Source organism: Macaca fascicularis, chromosome 2 (genome assembly GCF_037993035.2).
Source record: "Macaca fascicularis isolate 582-1 chromosome 2, T2T-MFA8v1.1".
In the NCBI taxonomy this organism is placed as follows: domain Eukaryota; kingdom Metazoa; phylum Chordata; class Mammalia; order Primates; family Cercopithecidae; genus Macaca; species Macaca fascicularis.
In genome coordinates this window covers 129478247-129490582 of record NC_088376.1, presented here as the reverse complement: position 1 = coordinate 129490582, position 12336 = coordinate 129478247, and the positions used below count along the sequence as shown (strand labels likewise).

General features: G+C 52.7%; 1 protein-coding gene across 5 annotated transcripts in view; it reads left to right on the top strand.

Annotated features, from left to right (window-relative positions):
* Positions 1-12336, top strand: part of LRIG1 (leucine rich repeats and immunoglobulin like domains 1) — a 126781-nt gene that overhangs the window by 88007 nt on the left and 26438 nt on the right. For all 5 annotated transcript variants that reach the window (XM_045385904.2, XM_045385903.2, XM_015446181.3 and 2 more), the window contains 3 exons: positions 2346-2489; positions 5175-5318; positions 7398-7478. In XM_045385904.2, coding sequence (XP_045241839.2) covers positions 2346-2489; positions 5175-5318; positions 7398-7478 — 369 coding nt within the window. The remainder of the gene's footprint in view (positions 1-2345; positions 2490-5174; positions 5319-7397; positions 7479-12336) is intronic.

Genomic DNA, 12336 nt, shown 5'->3' with positions numbered 1-12336 from the left:
CCCAGTCCCTTTCTCCTGAAGGATTCTTCAAGATTTCAGCCGGACCCAGCCCCCTTCCCTTTGCATCTTCACCTGGGCCCAACTCAGTGTCTTGGGACGGGGCCAAATCTGAGGGTATTTTCCTAGCAGATCAGAAAATCCACTGAAATCCACTTGGGGGAAGTTTCAGCGGATTGACTCAGATCAGTTGGTTGATGGAGGTGGAGTTACGGGCCATTCTGCCAGGCCTGCTCCCCTCAGCCTGCATCCACTGCCCCCGCCCCTGCTTCCTCGGTGAACGTGGGACTGCGGAACAGACCCCTCCTCACATCCTCTCTACTCCCACACCACAGGAAGTTCCTTCTCTCCCCTTCTGGGTTTGACAGTCTTTCTTGAGGTGCAGGTGGGCCAAAAATGTAGCGCTCATCCTAGGAGATTTATTTCTGTCTTGTGAGCTAATCAAGACACTGGGTGCAGATGTTCAACTTTTATCAAGGGAGCGGTCTCTTCAGCCAGATGTGTACAACAGCACAACAGGCTTGCCTGCACAGTGACATGAAACAGGAGGGCAGCATACAGAAAAGGCTTTTTAAACGTTAAAAGCATTTTTAAACATTAAAATTTATTTTTAATCAAAAGTAATTCATCTGTATAGTTAAATCAGATAGTAAAGAAAAGCTGTCACTGCCCACCCCAGCCTCCCCCGCCGCCTCCCCCTCATTCTCTCTTCACCCCAGTTCCTCTCCTAAGAGGCAGGCACTTCTAAGCCTTTCTCTTTCTCGTTTTTCTGTTTTTAGCTTTGCTGGTTGTTCCTTCCAAGTTAATATACTGACACCACTGTCTTTACTTACCCACTTGCGATTTCCTGCTTTAGAGTCAATGATTTAACTTGCTTATGACCGCCCCTTCTCCCTTCCAGTCTGGGCAAATTATATCATGACTTGTATGCCCTTTACTGGTTTTCTTGGCAATGGAAACCAACTAGGCCCAGGTCCATCCACGTGTTGTGCTGTGTCACTCTGATCGGCGTCTCTGCATGACCAGCCCTCCGTGCCCTGTGAACAGTGAGGATGTTTCTGCTGCTGGACTTCTTGCTCTACTCATTCTCCAGCCTTTGTTTTACGTATTCAAAAACATTTCGCTTGATCTCCTTCAGCATGTCATTTTGGACTTGGAAGTCCAAGGTGGTCATGTGCTGGGTGGACTGAAGTTAAAAGAGAATTCTCAGAGGAAAATGGGGTTAGCACCTACCATTTGGTTTTTATGTTGAACAAATTTATATAAATTGAGTTGTCTTGGAGGTTATTTATACATTAAGTGCTTACCTTTTGAGCAGTAGCAGAAAGAAATATGGAAAAAAGCAAAACTTAGTTGCCCAAAGCCCTTGTGTAATATTGAACACGCAGCAAAATTCGAGTTATGGTCTTCTGTTGAAGAGGCGGTCGCCTGGGCTTGCGCTGTCTTTCCTAGCACATGCTGTGTGGGGAAGCAGGGTGCTAGCACACTTACACAGTGGGCCTGAGCGCTCAGGCCCAGCGCTGCCCTGAAACCCGATGTCCCCTTGTTCCCTTCTTGTAGTGACCCCATGGAGTCAGTGCTCTTAGATATCTTCATGTTATAGATGTGCAGGTTTATTCAGCCAGCAAGCTGCAAAATTAGGATTTAAATCCAGATAGTCTGACGCCAGAGCTAAAGCGGGTCTCCTAGCACAGTGGCACAGAGTCCAGCCGTTGGTAACCAGACCTGGGCTTGAATTATTTCTGGCCCCTTCCCTACTGGCTAAGCTGTGTAAAGTCTTAGGTTACCTGGCTTCTCTCAGCAGCACGTTCCTCATGGGTGAGATGAGGGTGATAATAAGAGCCTCCTCCTATTCTCCTTTCTATTCCTTTAATGGGCTTTGCCCTGGCCTGGAAGTCGTTTGCCAGTTTGTTGGCCTGGGTCATTTTTTGTTTTGTTTCTGGTAGAGGTGGGGTTTCGCTATATTGCCTGCACTGGTCTCGAACTCCCGAGCTCAAGCGATCCTCCCGCTTTGGCCTCCCCAAGTACTGGGATTACAGGCATGAGCCACCACACCCGGTCCTGGTTCACTTTTACTCGGCCAAAAAAGTCACTTCTAGGAAGCTCCTTCTTGCCCTGTGAACACTCTGAGTTGGCCTTGGCATGTGCTATCATCCATGTAGATTTGCCTGTCTTCTCCCAGCCCCTCCTCACATGCACATGTGTGCGAGTAGACTCCACAGTCGTCTCGTGCACTGTTCTAGCTTTCGTGGGACTGCAGGGTCAGATACAGCATAGCAACTCATTTGCTGTCTGTCCAGTGAAGGAGTGAAAGCTTGTCTTCATCCTGTGCATGGCTGTCGTTGCAGGCACCTGGAATACAACAGCCTGGTAGAAGTGAACAGCGGCTCGCTCTACGGCCTCACGGCCCTGCATCAGCTCCACCTCAGCAACAATTCCATCGCCCGCATTCACCGCAAGGGCTGGAGCTTCTGCCAGAAGCTGCATGAGTTGTAAGTGTCCTCGGCTCTGGGCTGGGCAGTTTTTAGACACTGCTTGGAGGTGAAAGTGCTAGGCCTGGTTCATTCCACCACACAGCGGCCTTGGGGAGGACTCAGAGACAGGGAGGCCAGTAACCCTGTCCCCATACCAGCCAGGCCCAGAGTAGGAGCCTCAGCGATTTGAGCCCACATCGCTTATCTCCCCTTCACTTCCTCTGCATTTAGATTAGCAGGGGGCTCCAGGAATAGCATCTAGGTCCCTGCAGGGAGCCTTGGCCTCCAAGACTCTGTTGGGTTTGGAGACAGTTCCAGGGGTGGAGAGTTCCTAGGGATGGGCAGCTCCAGCAGAGCGCTCACAGGAGCCATTTTGAGAGTGGCTATGTGTTAATGGCCACACCAAATAGCATGCGGTTCTTCAGTGAGGGGATCATTTGGGCTCAAACAGAGACGGTGGCATCCTGACTGTGGATGAATTTGTGTCCTCGGAGTCACCACCTTCCTTCCTGTAGACGAGTTGCCCAGGCTCTTGGCCCCATTTGCACCGCAGTGGCCTGCTGGCAGAGGCTCCCGTGCAGTCATGTGTGTGTGCTTGATTCAGAGATGCGTGGACTCCTTTTGGAGATTTCCAGACAGGGCTCCCAAGTTGAGACTGAGAACTGAGCTTGTCTTGCCCAAAGTTCTGAGATGAGTAGTGACAGACTCTCCCCTGTGTAGCGAGGGGCAGTGGCCCTGGCCACCCTATCATGTCAGGGTGGGGTTATTGGACAGTGAACGCAGCATTCCTAAGGACTCACAGAACATCTTCACAAATAGATAGTTTGTGTTTTCACTGTTCTTTCCATTTTATATGCTCCAGTTTAGTCCACTAGGTTTCTTTATTTTTCGCAAGACTTGGGTGGGTTTTCTTTTTTGTTTTTTTCTCCTTTTTCTAGGCTTGGCTGTTTGAAAAAGACTCACCCACTGAAGTGAATGATTGTTAAGAGAGCCAGGCCTCAGTCTGTCTTGTCTCTCTTGACCTCACCAAACACACTCAAGGGGATGTGTGAATCTGATGTGGATTCTTGCATCTGGTGTTTGTGTCTGGTCTTCTGTGTTCTCCTCTCTCTCCCTGTCCTTCCTTCCCTCCTCTTCCTCCCCTCCCCTACCTCTGACACACACACACACACACACACACACACACACACACACACACAGACACACACACACACACACACACACACACACACACACACACACACACACACACACAGACACACACACACACACACACACACAGACCTGGAGTTTATATTTTGGTGACTCCATCATTATCTAATGCAAAACACAGTGGTCCTGCCTCTTTCCTAACTTTTCTTGGATTTTGTGAGTGTTAACCCTTTGGGTTCAGCTTCCTATGCTTCAGGGCCTGTAGCTGTACATTCCATGTCGTGCTGGATGGCTCCTTTCAGGCTCTGTAGTCAAGCTGTGACCCCAACAGGGAGTTCCTGGTTTTGTTGGTCAGAGCTGGGAGCTGTGGGAAACAAGAGAGGTCTTTTAAGTCCCCAAAGTCTGAGCCAGTTCAGTTCTTAAAGTGAGGAGCTGTCCTCTGACTCACCAGCATATTGCGGCCCCAGGGAAGGCATGCTGTCTTCTGCCGGGTGTGGGATCCCCCCTCTGGCTGGTGGAAGGCGTGAAGCCCTCTTCTGTGCCCTCTAGAAGGGGCAGCAGAGATCACAGAAGTGCGCTTGAGCAGTCCTAGCGGTTAGCACCATATCCAGGTAACCTCAGAGCCAGATTTGGGATTGCTTCCCAGCGTGTGTTTCCCACCCCTCCTTTAAGCTACATTCTTTAATTGCAGGTGAGGATATAATTTTGATCTCCTGCCAGGTCTATGCAACTGACAGACACCCTGACTTATTTGTCCAGGAGGGAAAGAATGCTGCTCCCAGCTGCCTTTAAAAACTCATTAATCTTCTCAGAGTTTATTTTCCATCTTCCTGCCTCGGCCCCAATTTTTCATTTTTCAACGATAGATGACCAGTAATGTCATGTAACCAACCCAGAGGTGCAGGAGTGCTGGGAGGAAGCTTTGATTCTGAGGCTCGGACAAAGCCTATGGTTTTACCACCTGCAGTAGGGGATCATGCTCTGAGGACCACGTGGATGGGGGCAGGGAGGCCTGAGCAGGAGGCTCCTGTCCTGGGGGAGTTGCCCCACTAAGGCGTGAGGCACAGGTGTGGTCGTCCCACGCAGGGGCTAGTGGTGCCCTCTGCTGGCCGATGCAGGGAGTGTGACCGGGGCTCCCTGGCTCCCTGGCTTGCTGTCGGTCATCTCCAGAATCCCAGGCTTCTGCTATGAGAGGTCTTTCGTAGCCTGAATCAGGAGCTGCCTTGGACAACAGCATGAAGGCACTGGAGCTTGAGAGTTCTTGTGTGTCATGACCTTGTGCGTAGTCTTCACAGTTTAACAGCTACCCTGGCCCCTGTGACCTACGCAACCGTTCTAGGAGTCAGACTAGTGTGTTGGGCACTGATGAGTTTCTAGCTGCATGGCCACTTTTACCCCCAGAATTCTGGGGGGGGGGGCGCTATGCGCTTATGTGTGTGCATCCGTGTCATTTCCCACTGAAACCTAGCCGACTGTGGCCCGATTTCCGGTGGGGTGGGGTTGGGGGGCAACCACGCTAGATGGTGACATTACTGCCCTCCCTTTCCTCAGGGTCCTGTCCTTCAACAACCTGACACGGCTGGACGAGGAGAGCCTGGCCGAGCTGAGCAGCCTGAGCGTCCTGCGTCTCAGCCACAATTCCATCAGCCACATTGCGGAGGGCGCCTTCAAGGGACTCAGGAGCCTGCGAGTCTTGTACGTCTCCCACTCCTGACAGGATAAAAGGGTCCCCAGTGGGGAGAGCAGAATAGAGCAAACCATCTGCTTGTTGAACTCCATTTGCGTTGGCTTCGAGTCAGAATTGGATCCAACGCTGGCTTGCTCTGTGTGCAGAGTCTCAAACTTTTATGTAATCAACGGAGAAAGAACTGGTTAAGCAGAAAAACCTCTCATTCCCCTAGGATGGTGCCTAGAGAGGGATGGCAACTCCTAAAAAGTAGTTGTTCTCAAGCAGTGATGCCCACGTTGTGCTGGACAGGATGCTGGCTCCTAGTGTTGGAAAAAGCTTCCCCACGCTGAGCGCCTGGTGCGGCCTCCAGTTCAGCAGCCGTGGGTCAGTCTTTTCCATCTTGAGTCTTCAGTTGCAACTTCCGTTTTTAAGTCCTGAGTATTTTTTCTCTAAACCATGGGAATATTTCTGTGCATCTCTCGCCCTAGCATTTGAATTTCTTCAGCATAACCTGTACCAAGATGCCTCCTTTGCAAAAGCAGCACTTAAGGAATCCTGTGTCTCTCCTTGTACCTCATCAGGGGTCGGTTAACAAAGTGGAGGTGCTAATGCCGCTTCCCTTGAAGTCCCTAATTAGATGGGATTGGCAAAAGTGACTGCAGGATGCTTTTCTGAGGCTTGTGTATAAAACTTTTCCGTGGTTGGCTTCAAAGAACTTCCAAGCGGCTATCAGCATGAAACCCCCAGAGAGGGGCATACGGTTTTCAGAGGATAGTGGTGGCAGGTTCTAGGGTCTCCTTCTCAGGTGTAATTCACTGCACAGAGAGGGGTCTGTTCCAGTGTGACAGGGAGGGAGGCCTTTGCACTTGCACCTGGCAAAGCCAGCTTTAACGTGGAGCCATTGCCAGGGAGTGTGAAAGGGGCCGGAGCCAAGCTATTCAGGCCAGGTCAGCCTGGGAGCCCATACAAGGTCCAAATAACAAGGCTGGGAACATTCAGACTGAGCTGGCCAGAAAGGAGAGAAAAACTTTGGCAGCCAGGGCTAGGAGCCGGGAGACAGGCATACAAAGCCACAGCCCCCGGTCCCTGGTTTTTTCAGTATGCAGATGATAGGAAGGAACCCACTGAGAGGAGAAGTCCCTTCCAGCAGCAGAATCTTCACTCTTTGAGCTTCCTGCTGTAAAAGAAAGGTGGCCGCCAGCATTTCACTCTTCATTCAGAGCTGCCCTCCCTGCTGGCAGCATTGATTCCTGCTGCAGCTTCTCACAGGAGACAAGCGCTCCTTTTCTGTCCCTGGCCTGTGTCTGCAAGGACTCAGGAGGGGAAAGTTTAAGAACCAAGAACCTTGTGGAAAGTTGGAGAGGGCAGAATGTGTGCAGGATGGGAGCCTGGTCGCCAGGTGTGATGTCTCGCCTGGGCACTGTGACCTGCTTCTGGAAGCCGGGAGGCCACTGAGTCATCGGCCATGGGATTTGTATTGCTGGAGGGGCCTGGGCTGAGGAGTTGGCCTCATCTCTCCAATCCTGGCGAGTGGGTCACAAGTCTGACTCAGCACCCAGATGTCCTCCCTGGCTCAAAGTCAGCGCCCTGCAGGCCTTGGGAGGAGATGGGCTCTGGGCTCCAGACCCACTGGCTGGCACAGAGGGGCCCACGGGTGGGCCCTGTGCCAGGTCTGTTTCTTCCACGTGCTTTCTGCAGTTTCTCGGTCATGTCCAGAAAAGGGACGCTGGTTGGTATGAGAGCAGACAGGAGCCTTAAGGAACCTTTTGGGCTGATCCTCGTGCCAGGGCCAGATGTCCGCTCTCCGGGGGCTGAATACAAACTGGGCTGTCTGCACCACCTCCCTCCCCCGGAGCGCGGCCTCCGCAGACAGGGAGGCAGGTGGAGCCCAGGGAAGCTTCTTGTCTGAGGCGTGTGTCGTCTTGGTTGGAAGGCTGAGAAACAGGGCGTCCCTCCCAGGGCCATGTGTCTCTTCATCCTACGTCCCGGCTGTGCCTCCAGGGTGCACCCAGGGGACTTCAGCTTCTGAGCAGCAGGCTGGGTGGGAGTTGGCTTTCCCTTCATGCCCAGACTGCTCGGTGAGCTGCTTTCTGTCCTCTCCCCAGGGATCTGGACCATAACGAGATTGCGGGCACAATAGAGGACACGAGCGGTGCCTTCTCAGGGCTCGACAGCCTCAGCAAGCTGTGAGTATCCGCGGCACGGAGCTCCGCCAGCAAATGCGCGGGAAGACACTTCTGTGGGAGACGTTTCTGGGGTGCCCCTGCACCTCTCTGCTCTGGGCCCAGGCAGAAGAGAGCTGGCTCCACGCAGACTTTTGTTTGGGGAGAAGAGTTTGAAGAAGAGAGCGGGGGTCACCCCACTCCTCGTTGGGCAGGGGTCTCCTTGCTGGTTTGGGTGTTGGGTTCTTGGGGGCTGGCAACCCGGCATTTGGCGGCCTGGTGGAGCTTCTCTCGGGCTTCCCTGACAACTCACGTGAAAACTGCTGAATTTGCTGTTGTCCTTTTTACAAAGGAGTCTTGCCCCGTTACTCGTTTCTCACAGCTGACTGTGTAAAGCTCAGTCAGCTGTGAGGGCGGTGAGGCTCCTGACAGTACTGTCATCGTTAGCCGTCATCTCAAATGGAAACATCATTTCCAAGGGTCATGGTAGCAGCTGTTTTAATGTGTGGTTTGGGGTCTTTTTCCTTTTTTCCTAGCTCCTAGATTTTGCCAGTTAATCTGCCAAGCACCTGTGTGTGTGGTACCTAATGATCTCATGAGGGCAGGCTGTGTTAGGCAACCTCTTTATTAGTTGAGGAAAGAGAAGTGATGGGATTTTGCCCAAAACTACACAGTGGGCAAGTGGCAGGCTCAGGATTTGCTCGTTTGGCTCCAAAGCCCACGTTCCCTCCCGCTTGGCCCACCCTGTTTTCTCTGCATGTCACCAGCACTTTCTGTAGATGCCACCCAAGGACCACGCAGGAGGAGGACGGGGGTAATTATTACTGTTGACTAGCAGCTTGGAGGGAAGACTGGAGGAGGGCAAGACGGAGCGGACGGCCGCCACTCGATTCTCCCACCCCGTCCCCAGTGACCGGGAGCTCGGCAGAGTGCGAGTGTCAAGTAAATATTTGGAAAGCCCTAGTGGAGCTCGAGGATAGAGGAGAGCCTGTGGTAGGGAGAGTCTTTTCATATAGTAGATGCTTCTGATTGGTTTGGAAAAGCATGGCATTTCACACCTTTTATATACAGGGTCCTGATTAGGAATAAGCTCTGTTGGCTGTCTGAGGAAGGTATTTCTTCTTGAGCGTCCCGTACTCCAGCAGCACGTCGGAGATGCTTTTCAATGTTTCTTGTCCTTATCGTCCCTAAAACAATGCTGATTTTCCCCAACCTTGAACCCATATGTGGCCCCTTTTTATCCCATATAGGGCAAACCTGGGAAGAGCCAGAAGTACCAAGTAGGCTGAGGCAGAGGCCTTCTTAGCAAGAGGAGCTCCAGGTCTGGGACGTGGCTGCTGAGGTGTTCAGCACCGGGGCCGCCATTCAGCATAAGCCTTCCTGGCCTCGGCCATAACTGATTGAAGGGTGAGGGTGGGGAGAGTGGGCGGCATTGCCAGCCCTCATGGGGCATGTCCATCTTTAGGATCCTGGAGCTGTTTCCTGGGTGTCATGGCTTCTAGGAGACTGTCTCTCTACAGAAGGCCCGTGAGGTGTGCCTGGCCTCGGGTCACCTGGGCTTCCGGTGCTGCATGAGTCTGTCGCTGCCTTCCTGAGTGCGCACCCTCTGTGCCCTGGTGCTTTCTCCTTTGTCCCCCTGCTGGACCAGGCTCAGCACTTCCACCTGAGCCCCAAGAGGTCAGCCCAAGCTCCTGCTTTCCTCGCTTGTTGTTTGTGGTGGGCTCCACACTGAGCTGGTCCTGAGACTCCTGGGAACTTGTTAAAATCTAAGCCTCACCCCACGCAGCCACTGAGTCAGCTTCTTGGGGCTGGAGACTCTGTGTATGTTTGAAAACGGGTGAGAGAGAAAGACATGCATCCAGTTGGGGAAGCTGGGACAATAAACAAACAAGAATTCCTTAATATGATTAAGTATATGCAATCACTTATGTAAGTGTGATGCTATCATGGTTATGTGGCAAAGGAAACGAATCATTTTCTTCTTGGATAAAGAAAATGGTATGATGCCTATGATGTGGATTCCATAAACTCCTGCTGGGTTCGAGAATGGGCAGTGGCTAGAGGTAGAGATGAGGCGAGATTGGCACGACCGGAGGACGGTTGTAGCTGTGTGACGGGCACTTGGGGTTCAGGATACTACTACGTCTACCTAGCATAGTGTGTGCAAATTTCCACATTGAAAGGGAAGCAGAGAAGTAAATGCTTCTCATGTGATCCTGGTACACAGGGCTACTTAAAAACTGCTGTGTTTGGCATATTGCAGGTGTTGAGTCGATGTTTGTTGAACGAATGAAGGGAGGGACAGAGGAAGAACCCAGTGCCTCTTTGGTCCCCTCCCCACCTGTCTACTCAGAACATTCCAAGAAAGCTCTGTGCTGTGGCCCTGGCTGAGAGAAGTGACCACAGACAGCACTGTGTTGCTCCGTGGGAGTGGCCCAGTGCTGGCCTGTTGGGATCCACTGAGAAGTGGGGTGCATGTTAACACAGAGAGGACCTGCCCCTCTAGAGCAGCTGATCCGTGCTGCGGGGAGCGCAGCCGGTGCCCTGAGTCCCTTCATTTGGTGTGGGTTTGTCTTTGGAGAGCTCAGGGAGCTCGCGTTCAGGATCTGCCCTAGGATGGGAAGGTAGAGACCCCTGCCTTCGCTGAATTACTCAGGGACCTTGGGTCCTTCCCACCACGCAAGAGGTCAGACCTAAATTAAAATGTTTTCCAAGAAAGGGAGATGTGAGCAGCAGAGCCATAAATGGCCTCTCTGTGAATCTGGGGTGGATGCTGACCTGCCCTTAATTTTTCCAGCTTATGCACACAGCTGTGTTGGAGAGTTCCTCACACTGGAGCTTCCCAGCAGGGCAAGAATGTTCCTAGACCCCAGCACATGCCTTTCTTCCTAGCTTGTCTGGGATTCTTTTGTAGACCCACCCCAGGGCCTGTTTGTTTCCAAATGGTTGTGCGGTTCCCAGGCTGGGGCCTACACAGTGGCACAGAGTCAGTACGCAGGAGGGAAGAGAGAATTTCTGGATCCCAAATTTCAGGCAGAGAGGAGCAGTTAGTGATCTGGGTATGCGACTTCCTGCCCCGTGGTTCCAGCTGGCTCCATGGCATTCTTCAGAGGGAGGGGCAGAGTCCCACACAGGGCACATGGCAAGGGGTATGTTTGGGGGCACTTGCAGAGCTGATGGGAGCGCAGCCTCCATCCCTGCCTGTGGGGGGGCCGGGCCTGCAGTGGAACTCACTGTGTGTGTGGGTGGGGAGTGGGGGCTAGTGCACATGTCACGGCTACTCTCAAGGACATGAGTACAAGGACCACCTGAGTACTGCCCCCTGTACCTGCCACTTGATTTGGCAAGTGCTAACCAGGCCTTTAGAGCTGTTAGCTGGGTTGGCCAGGAGATAGATGGGAGGCTTGACAGGTGACTCCCGCAGGTTGCTTTCTGTTCCAGGTTGGTGCTGGGGAGGTCAGGCCAGCTGTGCCTTCTCTGGGAGCCTGGCTGTGGTACAGAAATAGTGTCCTCCCAGCCCATATTCCCGCCTCTCCTTTCTCCTCACAGCAGCCTTTTATTAGAGCCATCCCAGTCTGCTGGCTGCAGCTCCCCATCCCAGCCCCATATGTCTGCTGGGGGAAGGTAAGGACCCTGCCTAATCCACCAACAAGATGATTAACCCCTGCATAATTGAGAATTTGAGAATTTGTTTTATTGCTATTGTCACCATTAAAAATAACAGCCTGCCCTCATTGTAAAACAGGTCAATATGACTAATATTTAATGGATGAAATAAAGCGCAGCTTTTTCCTGGATCTCGTTTACAGGAGATTTCACTAAACAGTTCAATGCGTTTTTACTGGGACCTCGGGCATGCAGTGCCTGGGCCGGGGGATCTGAGTAAGTGTAGAAGTTGGCAGCGCTCTCTGAAGCGCTCGGGGTGCAGTGCCCCATGAGCTGTTACTTGCTGGCGAGTTTTGTGGTTAAAGAGCCTAAGTTAGCATGGCCACCGGCTTTTCTGTGTGTTTGGTTTATTTGTTTTAAAATAAAAGTTTCAGACTGAAGGGTTGTGGAAACGCTTTCAGAATGCGATTGTTTTCCCATCCATGCAGACGGCCTGAGAGAAAGAAAAGGCAGAGGGTCTCTGGCCCGTTTGCCCCTTCACCCTCCGGAGGCAGGAAACAGAGCTGGCTTTGTCTGAGGGCTGAGCTCACAGTTAGCGCCGGGGTCGGTCTGAATGGTGGCCCCCAGGGAGGGAGTCTGTTTCTGATGAAACGGAGGGTCAGGCAGCCCCTGTGGAGTGGTTGCCCTGGAAGCTGGCCACGCAGGCTGGTGGTGCCTCCCTCTGGCTCTACTGTGAGCCTGTGTTGCCAGGAGGCAGCCTCTTGGTACCTGCCCAGGCGGTTCCCAGGAGGCCTGTTGCAGTTAGGAAGAAGCAGCGGCCCGTGTGCTGGGCAGGTCCCAGGCTGCCTTGCCATCTTTGGTTGGCTTCAGGGCTTACATTTTTCCTCCTTTCGGGAAGGGGCTGGGACTTCTTGTTTTCCCTTATGGGTCCCAGTCTTAATGCAGGTTGAAGGTGGAGGGGGCCTCTAGTCCAGTCTCTTCCCCAGTGCCAGGTGAGATCCTGGACCAAGAGTCCCTTTCCCAGTAGGGGGCTGGGCCAGATGGGCTTTCTCCAGGGGCTTCCTCTCCTGCCCACCTGAACCCCATTGCCTTGGACAGACCTGTTGACGCTGAGAATCCCCAGGAGTTGGCTCCCAGCAATCGGTGTTCTTAGCAAGCCCGTTAGATCCTGGTGTACCTTAAGATTGACAAGTCCACGAAGCTCATGGTCAGCACTGCCTTCGGTTGTTCCCTGGTAGTCTCCTGTGCCGTCTGGATTGGAGGGAATGCCTTTGGT